We start from the raw sequence: 19,597 nt of genomic DNA on the forward strand, positions 1-19,597 counted from the left end.
TCCTTTAGGATGGACTGGCTGGATCTCCTTGCAGTCCAAGGGACTCTCAAGAGTCTTTTCCAACACCACAGTTCAAAAGCATCAATTCTTTGATGCTTAGCTTTGTTTATAGTCCAACTCTCATATCCATATATGACTACTGGAGAAACCATAGCTTTGACTGGATGGTGGACTTTTATTGGCAGTGTGTCTGCTTTTTAATATGCTGTCTAGGTTGGTCACAGATTTTCTTCCAAGGAGCAAGCACCTCTTAAGAATGTTACCAGCCATTTTATCTGTCCCATGTTTGCTGTCTCACTACACTAAAATATAGTCACCACGAGGGCAAGAGAACTCATTGACATTGTTCAGTTGTGGCCCTAGCACCTGGCAAATTGTTTAGAACTGTATCTGCTTGCCCTATTTATACTATTTGTTCAGTGAATAAATCAACTTGAATCTATATTTCTTACTCCCCAAATTCATGCTTTTTCTACTTCCATCTGAAGAAAGAACAAACACTGGAAGCAGCCCAGTAAATTTACAGACAGCACCTAAGTCAGGAATTCAGCTTCTCATTCTCATTCCAATTCTTTGTGTTCTTGCTATGGCTCCTCAGGGTTTTTTGTTGGTGCTTTTTTGTTTGTTTCTCTTTTTAAAGAAACAGGGGAAAATAAGATTTGTAAGGCTACTTCTGGCTCTGAAAATTATAATTCTGAAATCTATGAACTTTAACTTAAAGTGAATTGTTTCCAACCTTTCTTTTCCTAAATGTCATGTAACTACAAAAACATGTAAATGATGGAAGGTGGGTATAAATAAGCATTTACCAAAGGAGTCTCTTGGTTTCCAAACCCCTTGGCCCTGAGAATTTTCATTTTATTTTATGATAATGCATTCACAACATAGTATAGATATCAATCAGTCAAAGAGACATTGTGTAGGTGAACATAGCTTAGAATATTAGCTGGGCTTTTCACTTCAATTTCACAAGTAGAATTACTTCAATTACTTCTCTCAAGTGACAACCAAGACTTTTTCTCTGTGAAGAACTTAAAATAAAACTTAATATACAATGTGTCCATGGTCCCCAAAAGAATTCATAGGAAGGGTGGAAAAAAACATTTGAACTTACAGTTACACCCATTTTGAGTAAATAAGAAAAATTAAATGTTATTAATATTTACTAAATGGAGTGACATTAGCACTCCATCTACTCTGGCCTTACTAAATGTATGTGAGTTGGTCTCAAGTCATCACTCACCCTCCAGGTACAACAGGAGAAAGGAGAGCTTACTTCCTACAAAGTCACTTTCAGTGCACACTTTATGTATTAATCACATCACAACAAACTGTGGAAAATTCTTCAAGAGATGGGAATACCAGACCACATGATCTGCCTCTTGAGAAATCTGTATGAAGGTCAGGAAGCAACAGTTAATACTGGACATGGAACAACAGACTGGTTCCAAATAGGAAAAGGAGTACGTCAAGGCTGTATATTGTCACCCTGCTTGTTTAACTTATATGCAGAGTACATCATGAGAAACACTGGGCAGGATGAAGCACAAGCTGGAATTAAGATGCTGGGAGAAATATCAATAACCTCAGATATACAGATGATATCACCTTTATGGCAGAAAGCGAAGAAGAACTAAAGAGCCTCTTAATGAAAGTGGAGAGTGAAAAAGTTGGCTTAAAGCTCAACATTCAGAAAACGAAGATCATGGCATCTGGTCTCATCACTTCATGGCAAATAGATGGGAAACAGTAGAAAAGGTGACAGATTTTATTTTGGGGGGTTAAAATCACTGCAGATGGTGACTGTAGCCATGAAATTAAAAGATGCTTACTCCTTGGAAGAAAAGTTATGACTAACCTAGACAGCATAATTAAAAGCAGAGATATTACTTTGCCAACAAAGGTCCATCTAGTCAAGGCTATAGGAGAAGGCAATGGCAACCCACTCCAGTACTCTTGCCTGGAAAATCGCCTGGATGGAGGAGCCTGGTAGGCTACAGTCCATGGGGTCTCAAAGACTTGGACACGACAGAGCGACTTCACTTTTGCTTTCCACTTTCATGCACTGGAGAAGGAAATGACAACCCACTCCAGTTTTCTTGCCTGGAGAATCCCAGGGACAGGGGAGCCTGGTGGGCTGCCATCTATGGGGTCACACAGAGTCGGACACGACTGAAGTGACTTAGCAACAGCAGCAGCAGTCAAGGATATGGTTTTCCCAGTAGTCATTTATGGATGTGAGAGTTGGACTACAAAGAAAGCTGAGCACCGAAGAAATGATGCTTTTGAACTGTGGCATTGGAGAAGACTCTTGAGAGTCCCTTGGACAGCAAGGAGATCCAACCAGTCCATCCTAAAGGAGATCAGTCCTGAATATTCATTGAAGCACTATGTTGAAGCTGAAACTCCAATACTTTGGCCACCTGATGCAAAGAACTGACTCATTTGAAAAGACCCTGATGCTGGGAAAGATTGAAGGCAGGAGGAAAAGGGGACAACAGAGGATGAGATGGTTGGATAGCATCATCAAATCAATGGACATGAGTTTGAGTAAGCTCCGGGAGTTGGTCATGGACAGGGAGGCCTGGCGTGCTGCAGTCCGTGGGGTAGCAATGAGTCGGACATGACTGAGTGACTGAATTGAACTGATGTGTAAATTTACTTACTATTTTCTTAGCTACAACCTACTCCATATGTGCTACCAGCTGTAATTAATAATGACTGAAGTTGAAATTCTAGTAATGGAAGTTGCACTGAACAAAAAGGGAATGACAGAGATGATGCTTCCATTGCCAGCACTAGCTCTTCTTACCAGATAGAAAAGTGATTCAATTAATTCAACCAGTAAACTAGTCAAAAAAGCTAACATTATCAAGAAGATTATTATAAATATGGGTTTAGATTTCTTAGTACTATATTAGTAACAAATCCCTGTGTTCATATGGCCTGCTGAGGTATTTCCAGTGGTAATACAAAGTCATCATAATCAAAGGCATTTAGCAAGTAAGTATCTAGATAAAACTTTTTGCTTTTTTCTGGCAATTCTTATTGTGAAATGCCACTTAAACCAACACTTCATAAAACTTCAGTTATCTTAAAAATTTGGAAATCGCTTGGGAGGTTTCTCAGCATATCATTTCAGGTGTGTTTGTGTGTGTGTGTTTACATATAATTTATAAGTAAATAGGTGATCTTTTTAAACTGATATGTATATGCAAGCAAGAAAAGGTTGAAGATATCATTCAAAGCAATCCGGTCCCCATAATTATTTACCCAATGTTGTAGGTAGGGTGAATAGATAATGCCTACATAATACCACCAAATTTTCCAAACTTAATTCAGTGAGTTCTAAGTAAATACACCATACACTACCTTCTGTAAAGGAAGAATATGACATGTGGAATCTGAAAGAGAATTATGCATGCCACCACTCCAAAGCAGCTTAGGACCAATGTTTTAACTATCCTTGCAAAACCAGCACATACACAAGTGTACAAAGCATTACAAAAATATTAAACCAGACTCAATTTTTGGAAGAAGGCACCAAAAACACATGGCACTATTCCTACAAGAAACAGAACCTGAAATAATCTTCCTTATTATCAGTCTTAACAGTTCCCCCTCCCAGGAATTCTAATAAGGCTATATTTCACACAAAGGTGCATGCATTCATTTTAAGGTGTTCATGGAAAATACCACTGGGAATGATGGATCAGATCAGTGAAGATTTCTGATTTAAAGTCTAACCATCTTTTTTAATCACAGATTTTATTTTGCCTACTTGCAAGTCACTGTTAATAACAGTCAAGGATGAAGCTGGCTGGATAAATACAAGCCATATACATCAAAATTAAATATGGAAAGAATGATGGATAGGTATAATAAATTAAAATTTTAAATCAAAACCATCTTCAAAAATTTTAATTGAAAATCTTGATTTATAACAGCTCCATCACAGGGTCCTTCCTGTGCACCGCGGATGCCCATGGCATATGCAGGGCAGCACAGCACAGTGACACGTGGCTCCTGCTGTGCATCACTCTGACTGCACTTCATTCAATTCTCTGCTCTTCCAAATACACATATGTGATAGGGGACAAGTCACTTCAGCTCACTAAATTTCACTTGGTTTTTCTGAAAATTATTTAAATAATAGTATGTGCCACAAAAGATGAGTGTGAATGATAACATTACCTACAAAGCATTTATTTCCTAGTTTAGAGTAAGTATGCGCATGCATGTTGTCACTTCAGTCATGCCCACTCTTTGCAACCCTATGGACTGTAGACCACCAGGCTGTTCTGTCCATGGGATTGTCCAGACAAGAATACTAGAGAGAGGTGCCATGCCTTCCCCCAGGGGATCTTCCCAACCCAGGGATGAAACTCAGTTTCTTATGCGTCTTGCACTGGCAGGCGGATTCTTTACCACTAGCACCACTTGGGAAGTCCATTAAGCTAACACATGTTTGAGTGACTATTATTTTATATATATTATATAATACAATTATAACTATTATTATAATCTAATCCAAACAAACAGCATTGAAAATATTCAAACCATTTATTTTGGATTCACACAGAAAAAAGGCAACTCTGATTATACCATTTATTTTACTAAAGCAATTAATATTCTATCTCTATACTATCTCCTATGAGGATTCAACAATAATCATTAGCAGAGCCTCAAATAAAGGCCACATACTATCAGATAATTTTAAAAAAAGAGAGAGAGAGAAACCTAGACTTTGATTCCTTCTTTAATAATTAGAACATATTTCATCATTGTTTGATACATACCGCTTTTGATTCATTCTAGAAGCAGACTGATATTTCCATAAAATAAAATGAATGATTGGCCTTTTAAAAAGACATTTAGAAAGGACATTAGGTTGGGATTAATTTTAACGTTAGACAAGGCCAGTAAGAAAATAAATAGCAACATAAATATGCAAGGGAATTCAGCAGACTAGCCAAATGTCCCAGATAGGTCACATTTTTAATGTAATCAATAAAATAAAATGTAGCAAATAAATCAACCTAATTTATTGACATGGGAATTCTGGGTTGAATTTATTTCATTTGGATTTCAGTCCAAAACATAGATCTTCGAATTAGGTTAATAAGGGTTTGCAATGATCTGCTTTCTCTTTGCTTGCTTTGGGAATTAAGAAAACAGTGCTGCATGCTAGCACAACTCAAACCTTCTGCAGAATCTACTTCGCTAAACCTTTAGCAAAGTTAAGGATTTACTGGGACAGATGTCTCTAAGAACCTAAATAAACTTCAAAACTAAGGAGAGGGCAGTTCCTCATTGGCATAGTGGTATCTCCACCCATCAAAACTAAGGAGAACCTGAATGTGGAATTTCATAACTAATTGTTGCATTGTTAGCTATTTTCCATTTTATTTAGACATTTAATTATCTTTTCTAATTGGGATATATACCACTCACAAGGACTTTACAACAAATTTCTGCATTGCAGTCACATGCATTTCTAAATGTGTTTTAGAGGATTCTATTTCAATTTTTATTTTGTTAAGCATTTTCTTAAGTTTTTCACACAAATATAAGGATATTCTTAACAATAAAATAACTCAAATTAGTACTCTTTAATTATTGTTAACACACCCACATGCATAAATGTTTCCCCATGTGGAACTAAAATCACTTCAAATCAATATTAAATGTATTGTAAAAATATAATTACTCATTTTAAAAATTACACTCACTAATATTTCTAGACTGCCTACTGTAAGACAGGGAATGTTAATTTTCACAGTGACTGTATGAGGTAGGGATCACTGTTACCTTTATTTTTCAAGCCAAGAGGGAAAAACAGAGAGGTTAGGTGACTGCCAAATCACCAGGCTAGAAAACGGCACAGCTGGGATTCAAATGCTTGCAGTGGAACTCTGGAATAAAGTCTCTTAAGTATCATACTCTATTTCCTCCATATAACAATGTACTGATAATAATTACTGATAGTAATTACAGGTATAATTACTGATAGTAATTATACATGTATGTATTGTTATTAATTGGGGAAAATAGTTTCATATGGAAGAATTTAGGAGTGAAATATATCTCTATTTTATCTTAAAATATTTATACAAATACTAGATACAGCAACTATGGAGACTCGGTTTACTATTCTTTCTTCTTTATATTTAAAACACTTTTCCTGATAAAAAGTTAAAAATTAATCTTACATTAAAACATTCTATGCACATTAATGCTGTATTCTCTTTGAAAATGAAATTCAGCAATTTACTTTTATTAAATGCAAAATTAGACAAAATTTAGTTCAATGGACTAATAGGCTTGATTTCACATTTCATAAAGATTCATAAAAACTTAGCCTATCAGATCTCTTCAGTCTTAGAACCAAAATTTCTGATCTTATATTACTTGTAGTAACTGCCTACAAATATTCTAACTCTTATTCTCAACTTGAATCAGTTTTAGACATAGGGCAAAGCAGACTGTCTGTCTTTACTTAGTCCTCATGACTGAACCAGAGGCTAACAGGAAGAAGGAACACATGAGAGTACAGGAAGGAACAAGGTCCACTCTGATCCCATCTTCAAATGTCTATATTAAAAAAAAATTAATTCAAAGACAGTCCATAGTCAAAGCCAGTCTTGCCAATCCTCTCTTAATTTTGTTTCCACCCAACCTTGAAGCAAAACAAACTTTTTTTTTCTACCATGCTTGCAAAGGGTTTCCTATTTACTTTGCAAATACAGCACCACCTAAAAAGTAAACAATCTTCATGAATGCTATGTAAGCAACTGGGGAACTGAAGCACACAATCAACTATCCAATTTAATAGCATCATGTCAACAATTACTCTAAATCATTAAAGAGAGAAAATGAGTAAGACCCTTATCTCAAGACACAAAAATTTAATAAAGATTATCCCCATATAAAAATACTTAAAAATACTATAGTGTATGGTATTAGACCATTAAAACCAAAAATGTGTAGCAAGTTATTTAGGGTACTCAGAAGAAGGAAATACCATTTGCTATCTAGAAAAACCAAGGCAGGCTTCAAGAGTAGGTAGTATTTGAATTAGTTTTTAAAGAATACTTAGCACAAAAACTGTAGGATATTATAATCAGGTAATTAGAGGTGAGAATATGCTAATATAACTAGCACAAGGGACAGAAATTATTATCTTACATTTCTAGCACGGCTATATACCTTATGTAACTTATGTCTACCAGGAGAATTGTGGCTAACCACATAACCAAATAATTTAGCCCAGTAATACTTACATTTTGAAGTTCCAAAGCAAAAATCTGTGTGAATGACTATAGTCATAGTTTTTATATAATATTACACAATCCTAAGGGACATTACTTTTACCCTTATCTCAGTCACCACTTTAGCTAAATCTGGCTGTCACTAAGTTTTTATTTTTATACCCAGAAGGTGAATATAAATAGCATTGATCTAGAGTAGCGTGGAAATTATAAAATGCCCCTGAGGAACTGTCTTATATCAAAGTCCTTGAAAAGCTTACAACGTGACAGCTCTCCACAAACTAATTCAGATGTAGCTAATAGAAAGTTACACTCCAAAGAGATAACTGATCAGCTTTAAATGCTTGCTTTACCTTTAAGTGAGGCCATGTGTCATCATTATAATGAACAAAACCAATAGATTACACTTGAATATGTCATTCTTTATATTCAAATCTTAATTGGTGATGGACAAATAAAACAAACATGGAAGAAAAATAGGAACAATTAGTCTTTAACTCAACATAAACTTAAGTTATGGGCTTTTACATATGATTTACTTCTATTATGAAAGCTACTTTTTCCTCATTTCTATCTACTTTTATTCTACACACCATACCCTGCCTTCAAGACCTTTCCTTAAATGTTGGTGTGCTGAGGATTCTATCCCTGTATTATGTTAAGGCAATTCTACTTTATTTTTTATGTGTGTAGATGTGTGATATAGACAGAGAATAAAACAACAAGGAGAGTGGAATTGAGGCAAGCTGGAGAATGTATGACATCCAAAGGCAACAGCATATCAAAATATGTCTACAGTTAAATCTGGCCTATTTTCTATAGCTTCACATTACTGGCAAGATTTCAGCCCCTTGGTTTCAAAATCCACTCATAGGTTAAATATATAACTATTCCAGAAAATAGAAAACGTATTTAGATCTCAGATATTTATACCCCATTCAAACATATGAGGACAAATTTATTAATTGATAACACCATTTCAATATTTAGCATTCCAATTAGTTCCTGTGTTCATTAGCTATAGATATTGATGTATGAGATTATAAATTCACATCATATAATCTCCAGTTGCCAATTTTTCATAATGAATATGGCTTTGTGGAATTTGAGCAATAAAAACATGAAACTAAATTGGTATATGTTAGTTTCTCAGCCATACCCGACTCTCTATGACCCCATGGACTGCAGCCTGCCAGGTTCCTCTGTCTGTGGGCTTTTCTAGGCAAGGACCTAGAGTGGGTTGCCATTTCCTTCTCCAGGGTATCTTCCCAACCCTAAGATGAAACCTGGGTCTCCTGCACTGCAAGCAGATTGTTAACTGACTGAGCTACCAGGGAAGCCCTAAATTGGTACATAGAAAAGTGAAATAAATAACAGTGAGGGGTAAGCCAATTCAAATTAAAACAAAATGCCATTATGATTGTACAAACATTTGATAAATAAAAATATCATTACACATATAAAGTTGGAGGATAAGAACCAACTAAATCCAACCATATATTGCAAAATGTTTGGTGAGGGTGAATTAATTTCATCATCTATATAAGTCCAACTTCATCTGATAAGCAATAATCTTAAGAAAAAAATGTATAACCACTAAAAGTCCTAAAGTGAATATCCAAGTTCAGTGTTTACTAACACTTCTTAACTGTCTTTCATTTTCTTAAAAAACTAGGCATAAAACCACCACAGACCCAGCAATCCCACTCCTACACATATACACTGAGGAAGCCAAAATTGAAAGAGAAACATGTATCCCGCTGTTCACTGCAGCACTGTTTACAATAGCTAGAACATAGAAGCAACCTAGAATGTCCATCAACAGATGAATGGATAAAGAAGTTGTGGTACATATACACAATGGAATATTACTCAGCCTTAAAGAGGAACGCATTTGAGTCAGTTCTAATGAGGTGGATGAACTTAGAACCTATTATACAGAGTAAAGTGAGTCAGAAAGAGAAAGATAAATACCATATTCTAATGCATATATACAGAATCTAGAAAAATGGTACTGAAGAATTTATTTACAAGGCAACAATGGAGAAACAGCCACAGTGAACAGACTTATGGACATGGGGAAAGGGGAGGAGCGGGTGATGTATGGAAAGAGTAACATGGAAACTTAATTACCATGTATAAAATAGATAACCTATGGAAATTTGCTATATGGCTCAGGAAACTCAAACAGGGGCTGTGTATCAACCTAGAGGGGTGGGATGGGGAAGGAGATGGGAGGGAGGTTCAAAAGGGAGGGGATATATGTATACCTGTGGCTGATTCATGTTGAGGTCTGATAGAAAACAGCAAAATTCTGTAAAGCAATTATCCTTCAATAAAAAATAAATTATTAAAAAAATAAGGACTATATATTTCTATTGCAGAGAACATTGTGGTCACAGTGATCAAAACATATGCATTAAGAACTAAATAATACTAAACATAGCACAAAATGTTATAATCATTGTACTATAAATGAGAATTTTTTGCTCCATTCCAAGTTGAAGAATTTGACTATATTAATATAAGTTTACTGTGGTGTTGGAGAACACTCTTGAGAGAAGAGATCCTCCTCAAGAGCAAGGAGATCCAACCAGTCCATCCTAAAGGAGATCAGTCCTGGGTGTTCTTTGGAAGGACTGATGCTGAAGCCGAAATTCCAATACTTTGGCCACCTCATCCGAAGACTTGACTCACTGGAAAAGACCCTGATGCTGGGAGGGATTGGGGGCAGGAGGAGAAGGGGACGACAGAGGATGAGATGGCTGGGTGGCATCACAGACTCGATGGACGTGAGTTTGGGTAAACTCTGGGAGCTGGTGATGGACAGGGAGGCCTGAAGTGCTGTGATTCATGGGGTCTTAAAGATTCAGACATGACTGAGCTACTGAACTGAACTGATAGAAGTCACTCAATTGACGGGTAGATGTGGGCACTAACTTCAATATGCCAGGAAGCGCAAATTGAAGTTAAGTATAGAAACTACTAATTAACTCCCAACTAGTATTCTCTCTATTCTCTCTTTGGTAACGGAACCTTATATTTTATTTGTCTACATGCTTATGGGAAGGTGGGAGGAGGACGGGGAATTACACTGCACATCTTCTGGCAACCAGGTAACACTAGGAATTAAGTAGTAGACAACAGGTACAGACAGTGCGTCTTCTGTGATTTCCAGAATATGACCTTCAGTGCCATCTGAGTCCTTTCTGATGACAGAATGCAAATATCATTGTGGGTTTTGCAGCATCCATTTTGGACCATAAGATGGAAAAGCTATTTTGAGGAAAGGAAAAATCATGAGCGAAAGATTTGCAGGGCCTGGATTATAGAGAGTTGTTCTATCAGGCCTTGCACACAGAAAGTGCCATTAGAGAGGAATAATCTTTTGTTTTGCTTTAGCATTTTCAGTTTAGCATATTTCAGTCTCTCTGTAATAGCTAAACCAATATACCAATCATAAAACACAGTTCATTTTTCATTCACCATCTAAGGGTTTAAAAGAGCAATACTATTAACATATCTAAAGTACTTTAAACTACCCCAACAAAGTTATAATGAATTTTAAAATATATTATCTTACAATTGTTTACAAATTCTTAAAAATTTTACATGAAATGGCCCATCTCCAGCAAACCTGATGAAGTTAGCAGGATTTCAAGAATACGTAAGACTACAATGAAATTTTTGGATCACAGAATTAACTGTAGCATGCCTAAGATGAAAGAAAAACAGTTTGAATGTACATAGGTGTTAATGCTTACAAGCAACTACAATTTTAAAGCTGGATGGGAACATGAATCCAACTAAATATACTTCATGGTCAGATTGTTTAGAAAGCCATTCACCCTAGTCTAGTTAAGTTTAGCCCGTAATGTAATGTAAAACTTTTAATACTCACATCAAGATCATCCTTTGCATTGTAGTACACAACTTCATTGCTCTATAAAAAAAGGAAAAAGGAATGTTTTATTGATTTGATTAAAAACTTAAAAACATATTGGAGCAAACATTAAGCATATTTTATTCACATATGAAATAATAAACCTCACATAGTATTCCTTTTATGATATATTCCACAAAGATGCATAAATATTAGCCAATATTTTCTACAAGAACATATTAAAACACTATATCAGTGACATTAGAAAACCACATCTTGTAATGGGGCAAAATATCTCAGTGCAAATCTGAGGTCAATTTGTCAAGAAAAAAATTGAAAAATCCTTAACACAATAATTTATACACACACACACACTCTCTCTCTCTCTCTGTCTCTTTCACCTAAATCATGAAATGATAGATAGGATAATTCTAGACAAGTGAATAACTGGCTTGTTAAAATTTGGCTAAAACCATGACGTTTAAAAAATATATATCAAGTGTTGAAATTATTCTTTGAAGAAAAGTGTAACTGCATGATATTGGCAGGAATTTCTTCAGCAGACTCAGATAAGGAATCAAGATTGTCTGTGAATTTAGACAGCAAAAATATCAGATAATCCGACACTCAAATGGTCTCATATTCTACTAAAGTAGCAAATGAGTGTTAACTTTTCAAGAATGAATGTGTGTGGACATTTTTACTAGCTATCAATGTTGCTGAATATGTCTTAAGTATAAATTATGGACATAAATTGTGTTACAGAGAAAAAATGGAAAGGAAAGTGGATCAAAGAACTATCAAGGAATTTTACATTCTTGTTCTTTCTATCTACAAGTCTAGTTCTATGCAATTTAAAAATAATACATATATACTGATTTCTTTTTTATTTCTTTTCCTGAAATGATTGTAGATGCATATTCTTCATCTTCTGTATGTCTTTTGTATTTTGAGTATCATGTAAAAGTGTACTTTTCTCTGTCTCTTAAACATTTACAAATAAGGACAATCCAAAATTTGACTAACAAAAACACAATTGATAGAATTTTGTTTAATTACTTGGGGAAAACAGACTAAATTAGTGCTTCTTAAAGTATGTTCTAAAGAAAATTAATAGTTCTTAAAGATGTAATAGATTTTTTATAATCAAAATTATTCTAAGGTCATGATTTCAGAATAAATGATAAAGTTAAAACTGTCTCTTTTCAGCAGGAATTCATATAGCTTCAGTGTATGAATGCACATTATAATCTCCAAAAGAAGAAAAAAATTGAGATCTTGTTTTGATTTGGGCAGGTCACAGATTCTGCCTATTTTTTGATTTGAGAAACATACTATGATAATGAAGATTTATAAAATACAGATCTCTCTGAAGACCAAATAACCAACCAAATACTACATAAATAAATATAAGAATATACGATTTGTAATACTGAATGAAACATGGGAGTTTTAATTTCATTTAGCATCATTAACATTTTTAAAATTACCATTTAATATTAGTTTTTTCAAAAAGAATAAGTAGCTAGAGAATTTTCACACACATAAAACTTCTATATCCTGGAACATTTCCTACTTATAGCATTAGGTTTGTAACAAAGGTAAAATACACATCAGAACTCATCACATACATAAATCAAGAGAATCTTTGGAATTCTCCTGAGACTCAAATCCAATTACTAGTTTATTGATCCCTCATGGAGCCTTGTAATTTATACTTAGGAGACAATTTTCAATTTAGATTGTGGATTCTATCAAATGTTAAAACACTGAATATGTTTACTTCATTTTAGATATTATGTTTGCCAACTGAATACTTATATTTACCAAATTGGAACATGTGGAAAACAAGGTAAAATAGCATTAAATTTCACCTAGTTCAGTAGCATCCTTTCAACACTCATTCAATACCTATTTGTAAATACATCTGTGCCAAGAAAGACACAAAGTAAGTTAAAGATACCCACCTCTATTTTTAGGTAAAATAAAATGTTCAGATAACTATATAAAATAATTCATTTATCTAGGATTACACTTAATCCTTGGAACCAGAGCTAATGGACTACAATGATTACTTAAAATCTTTTCTTATGTGTGACATGTGGTCACAGTAACAAAGAGAATTTACTTTATATATACAAGATGAAGAGTATCACACAGTTTTAGAAGAGGGTAAGGTGTGATAAAGAAACACTAGTTTCAACTCAAGCTAAGTATTTGACTCTATTAAGATAGACTGTGACTGAAGTTGAAATAAAAATTAAAATAGAGAAAAATCTTTTTGAGAATTTCAGTATTTTTCCTTTGTTACTGTATTATACTTTATATAAAACCTATAAAGCTGTATATTGCTGCTAAAATTGTTATTAAAAATGTGTATTGCTAACTGTATGTAACTTTTATGTATGGATTTACAGACAATTTTCTGGAAATCAGAAGACATATAATGCCAAACCTGGCTTTTTTAAAAAAAATTTTTAAGCAAACTGAAAACAACACATATTATGCGTAAAGTAATACTACATGCTAAACATCAGTACTTCTTGTGACTAAGTATTTTATATTTCTACATTTAAGGAGCTCTTTCCTTATAAGTCTAACACGGTCAAAATATCAGTTCAGTTCTGTTCAGTACCCCAGTCATGTCCAACTCTTTGCAACCCCATGGACTGCAGCACGCCAGGCCTCCCTGTCTATCACCAACGCCCAGAGTTTACTAAAACCCATGTCCATTGAGTCGGTGATGCCATCCAACCATCTCATCCTCTGTCATCCCCTTCTCCTCCCACCTTCAATCTTTCCCAGCATCAGGGTCTTTTCAAAATTGGAAAAGCAGTACATCAAGGCTGTATATTGTCACCCTGCTTATTTAACTTATATGCAGAATACATCATGAGAAATGCTGGACTAGATGAAGCACAAGCTGGAATCAAGATTGCTGGTCAAAATATAAATGCAAAGAAAAACAAGTGTGTCTTTTTTATATGACAACAACATATCTCGGAAGTACTTAATCAAACACATATGCTTAGACAGGCTGTCACATTTCAATTAGAGAACACAGACCTGAGTGGAATGTGCAACTGATTATGTCCACTGTATTAAAACAAAATTTCTTCTCTTCAATAAACGTGACATTGCTTTTGGCTCAGAAGCTTTTCTTTAATCTTTGTAAGTACACTTTCCTTTCTCAAACCTCAGACTCTGCATTGATAGCATGAACACTGCTTTATTCCCTTATTTTATCTAACAGAAAAGCTAAATTGATCAACATTAGTAAAGATAAATCACCCTAGGGCATCAGGACTTGGGAAAACTGTAACTCTGTATTTAATCTGTCAACCTAGTCCACCTACACGGCAGCATGATGCTAAAATAAACGGCAAATATCCATGCGACCTTTCAATTGTGTAACTATATAAAACACATTTTAGGTCGTAATTCATCAGAATTTCTTGTGGAAAATTGCAGTGATTTGCTTTACTGTGGCTTTTGTTTGCGTAATTTCAGAGTTCTTGATTCAATAATAATTTTGAATATAGATGAGAAAAAATCATAATTTTAATAATGATAATCTTAATTCTCTTTCTTATCACATTCATTTAGAGCCATCTCTTCTGCCTCATAGAGGTACATATTAGCTCTGCTATTATATATATGTGTGTGTGTATATAAATATATATTTTTTCAGATGTGTGCAGCTACATTAAACTAAATCAATCTGAAATCAAATCACATAAATCACTGAATTACCAGAATAATCCAGAAACAATCTTTAGACGATTGGGTTAAAGGACACTTTCCAGGAGTAAAGGACAATTCACAGTGAATCAGGCCTACTTCTATGTCCTGATGTTTACATAGGGAAAACTTTTGGTTAAAATGAACTCTATGCTAAAAGAAAATTAGGGAAAGATATTGTTTAAAAACAGCTAATAGTTAATGGTCTGTGTGGGGGAAATTGGAGGAGAGGCAAGAGTATCAATCAGCTGAGTTCCTTCTCCCTTTACCTTGCTTCTGCCTCCATCTCACCTAGACTTTGTACAGGAAGATATTGAGGTCTCATGACCAAGAGATGACGCCACACACCCCACTCATTCAACAGTACTCTTCTGACGTCACTCTGTGCTAAATGCTGGGGAAACAAAGATGAAGACTATTAACCCTGACCTAAGAGTTAAGTTCTGGCTCTTCTGATTCACATGTGACAAGATGTGGAGGCAGTTGGGCCAGTTGCTTCAATCTGCTATAACTGAAGAATATGTCTTATCATACATGGATGGTAACACCATATAACACAAAACCTTCCTAGATATTAAAACAGGTGAGAGTTAAGAATTTCAGGTATTTGAGACATTCCTCCTCTGTTGATCAACTCAAGCATGCGTGTTTGCACATGTGTATGTATGTTTCTTCCTAAATCGTTTACCTATCCTATCACTCAAAATTCTTTCAGTCCCTTTTCCAGAAGGTACACAGTTATATCAGTATCATTTAAGACTGCAAAACTATAGTATATAAACTAATTATCGCTGGCACAGATTATAGAATTGAATCATCTTCTTTCCCTGCTATCCTTCTAGTTAAACATTTTCGTGCAAATTATAAATAACATCATCTTAGAAGATATTTTACACCCAAACACGGGGGATATCCATGGATTTCAGTGCATTATGTGCAATCTGATAGATAAAGCCAGCAAGAGCCTCAAACTAGATTCATGGATTAGTTACACCTTTAGAGAGTTATTTTTCCTAATTTAAGCACCACCAGATGACAGGAACAAATTGTTTCTGATTTTTAACCAAGTAGTTTAGTTATTTATTATCTCCTTGAAACAAATTTACCCAAATGGTTCATGCTAATACAATACCGCTGTTTACTGAAATTTAAAACATCCCCTAGCAAGCTGACAGATAAATGACTTTAGTTTATCTGGGAGTCAAAAATTCAATCTGGACAAGATAGACCATTCCATCATAAAAACATACTGTGAATGACAGTACCTTGCATGCTACTTGCCTATAAAAGGCAGCCTCTGATGAATAGTTCATGTTAAAAACCTGAACCATAAGCACAAAGCTTCAATCTGGGAATAAGATGTTGCCAAGGATAAGATTTAAGTGTTCGAACCAAATATTAGGATTTTATAGCCAATATCTGAAATATATGACACATTTAAAACTCAAATAGATGTTAACTTCCTGCCCAAGTTACTAATTTTATTTTCTGGGTTATACACTTGACTCTACATATGATCCACAGCATGAAAATTTGGGGGCAACTCTATCGCCTGCTAAATCACTTAAAAAAAAAAAAAACAACTCATTTTCATTTTATCTCTATTTCCAAATATGAAGTCAGTAGGATGAACATTAAGGGTGTGTGTGTGTGTGTGTGTGTGTGTGTGTGTGTGTGTATGCGTGCGCGCGCACATGCACGCGCGCTGTGCTCACTCAGTTATGTCTCTTTGTGACCCTATGGACTGTAGCCCACCAGGCTTCTCTGTCCATGGGATTCTTCAGGCAAGAATATTAAAATGGTTTGCCATTTCCTCCTCCAGGGGATCTTCCAGATTCAGGGACAGAACCCATTCCTCCTGCATCTCCTGCATTGCAGGCAGATTCTTTACCACTGATCTACCAGGAAAGCTCAACATAAAGGATACTCTATGTTACAAAGCAGTTGTGTTAATGATTCCTGCCAAACAAGAACCACACTGTTTAGTTCAAATCATTTAAATTTCAAATTTTTTTGATTAACATATCGTAGTAACAATTTGACCTGGTAACCAGAACCAGCCTGCCTGTGAAGCAGACATAAGAGACATGGGTTTGATCCCTGGGCCAGGAAGAATCCCTGGAGGAGGGCTTAGCAACCCACTCTAATATTCTTGCCTGGAGAATCCCAGGGCCTGGTGGGCTACAGTCTATTGGGTCACAAAGAGTCCATCATGACTGAAGTGACTTCGCATGCATGCATACAACCAGACACACCACTACTATTGACTGTGCCCAAATCAACCATGGTACATGAGATGGGATAACCAGCAGCCCTGGTGTGTGAATAGCACTGTGTGAATAAAACAACTTAGGAAGATGTTTTGGTGAGTTGGGGGTACAGAATGTATATGATTTTGTGTGTCTTTGTGTGTGTTTGGGAGGTGGTGTGAATGTAAGTGAAGTTTCCAAAGATAGCTTAAAAGTAGCTTGAAGCACTAAAGACAGTGGTTCTTAAAAAAAAAAAAAAAATTTTATGTCATTATATCTGTGTGGGGTTTGGAATGATGAAAATGTTGTTTATAAAGAGAAAAAAGAAAAACATGGGCACAGGTCCATTTAGAGATCTGTTCCCAGATCACTAGATTGAAATCATGTGATAAACCTACATTGATTCACATTATGTATAAGAGACAATAAAGAACTGACATCAAGTGCTGAGCAGAGTGCCTGTATGGGCCCCCTACAAATTATAAGCTATTGTTTTACAAATTGAAACATAAAAATCAGGAATATCCATAGAATTTATCTATTAGCTTTATCTGGTAATTACTTATGAATTAAAGTAAATGTTTACAACTTTATGTTCTTAGATCACATATTATGCTTGAGTCGATTTAACTCATGTAAAGTCCCTTCTTCAAAGATTCCGTATAACAGAATGGTATTATTAAAAATAATGGTATTATTAAAAATACTAGCTGTTATTTTTAATCTGATAAATGAAGAGATTTATAAGAAAATGTGCTGTCCATGGGGTCAAAAGAATCGGACACAACTGAGCTACTGAATGGACAGACAATGGATAAATGACTATCACAAGCTTATAAAGAACTATTAGAAATTCTGGAGTAAAAATAACAACAAAATGCACATATCCATAAATGCTTGCATAAACATAGGCACATACACTGCATCAGAGTAGAAAGTATATAACTTCTAAAAAGCCTCAATGAGTTAAAATAGAGACCACTTTCACTCTTCTAAGAAATCAAGGTGGAATTCCAAGTGGACTGTGATTCCAGAGTTTCATGTTTTTGAACTTCTGAGGAAATCAATTCCTATTAAACATTAAGTGCAGCAACTTATTTCTTCATCTGGTAAATTTTAATAAGAATCTGCTTGTAATCTTTTTTAGTGTTCCAAAGGGCATCAATAAATACATTATTTAAACTATAGGGTAAAAGCCAAAGTAGAATATAATAAGATAAATGTTATTTTCATCTACCAAATATCCCAGGAAATTCAGACCAGAACTGAACAAACACATCTAAAATGCTGATGACCTAGCTTTAATTTCCTTTAATCTATGATTCAATTGAAGCTTGGGATATCATCAACTAAAACATTAAAATTTAATCCACCAAAATATTCCAGTTTCTATACTTCTCCCTACTGATTTACACAACTCATAGATTTTCTTGACTCATGACCAAAGTTCACAGCACTTGATCTTAACAGCATATGATGTCCTAGGAGTAAATATATGTTAATTTTTCCAAAGGTAGTACTGAAGGAAGAAACCTTATATACCCTCAGTGTACGGGCCCAAACCCACCTCCCCAAATTCCCTGAAACTAGTCTGAACAAAGGAAAAGAAAGATACAATCAAAGTTAACCCATGATTCATATGCTTTAAGCCTAGGTAGTTAGCAGTGGACAATTACCAATAGGCCTGTGGTCATACCCCAATAAGAATAAGCATAATAGATGCTAGGATGCTCTCAAACATGGCTCAACATTGTTGTATCCGAAGAGTGAGAAGACTGCTCGTATTCACCCACACCAGTCATCACTGGTTCAAAGCGTTGAATTCTGTGAATTCCTGACTCCATAGAAAGCCCTCAAGCAAAGATCTATATATGCTTAGAGTAGGAAGCTAGACAACTGTGCGTGTGCTCTGAAGAGCTGCGGGCAGGAAACCAACATCTACCACAGTCACACAGTGAGTCCATCAGAAATACTTACTGAGCACATGGCTCAATCAAGAAACGATTTTAAATACTGACTAGCTGACATTGTGACTTCCTGAGGCTTCCATTCTTCAATTTTAAATGAGTCACTGGACAGCCATGGTCTCTAGAATTCTCCCATCTATATATTTTGATGTGTCCACTAAGTAACTATTTTTCTTTAGATTACACAAGACCCAGTAGCTGTCTTCCATCTATTTTGTTCAATGAGGCTTTGATAGATTTGCTTCTCCTCTCATTTGAATATCCAACAAAACTCAATTGTCTTTTAATTCTTTAAAACAAAGACAAAGCTATTTCTACCCCACTTCCCCTCCTCTCCACCCCGGTCCCCGCCACACTGGAAATGTCTCCGACATATTTCTGTAGAAACATGTAAAAGCATAAGAAGATTCTATACTGTTATTTTTCTTTATGTCTTGAAACGTCAAGTCAAAGTATATTCATTCATCTCTGAAAATCAGCACCTGT

General features: G+C 35.2%; 1 protein-coding gene across 8 annotated transcripts in view; it reads right to left on the reverse strand.

The window, feature by feature from the left end:
- Positions 1-19,597, reverse strand: part of CACNA2D1 (calcium channel, voltage-dependent, alpha 2/delta subunit 1) — a 530,781-nt gene that overhangs the window by 195,628 nt on the left and 315,556 nt on the right. For all 8 annotated transcript variants that reach the window (XM_010848132.1, XM_010848138.1, XM_010848135.1 and 5 more), the window contains exon 5: positions 11,173-11,214. In XM_010848132.1, the coding sequence (XP_010846434.1) occupies positions 11,173-11,214 (42 nt within the window). The remainder of the gene's footprint in view (positions 1-11,172; positions 11,215-19,597) is intronic.

Source organism: Bison bison, unplaced genomic scaffold (genome assembly GCF_000754665.1).
Source record: "Bison bison bison isolate TAMUID 2011002044 unplaced genomic scaffold, Bison_UMD1.0 scf7180017864260, whole genome shotgun sequence".
Classification (NCBI taxonomy): Eukaryota; Metazoa; Chordata; class Mammalia; order Artiodactyla; family Bovidae; genus Bison; species Bison bison.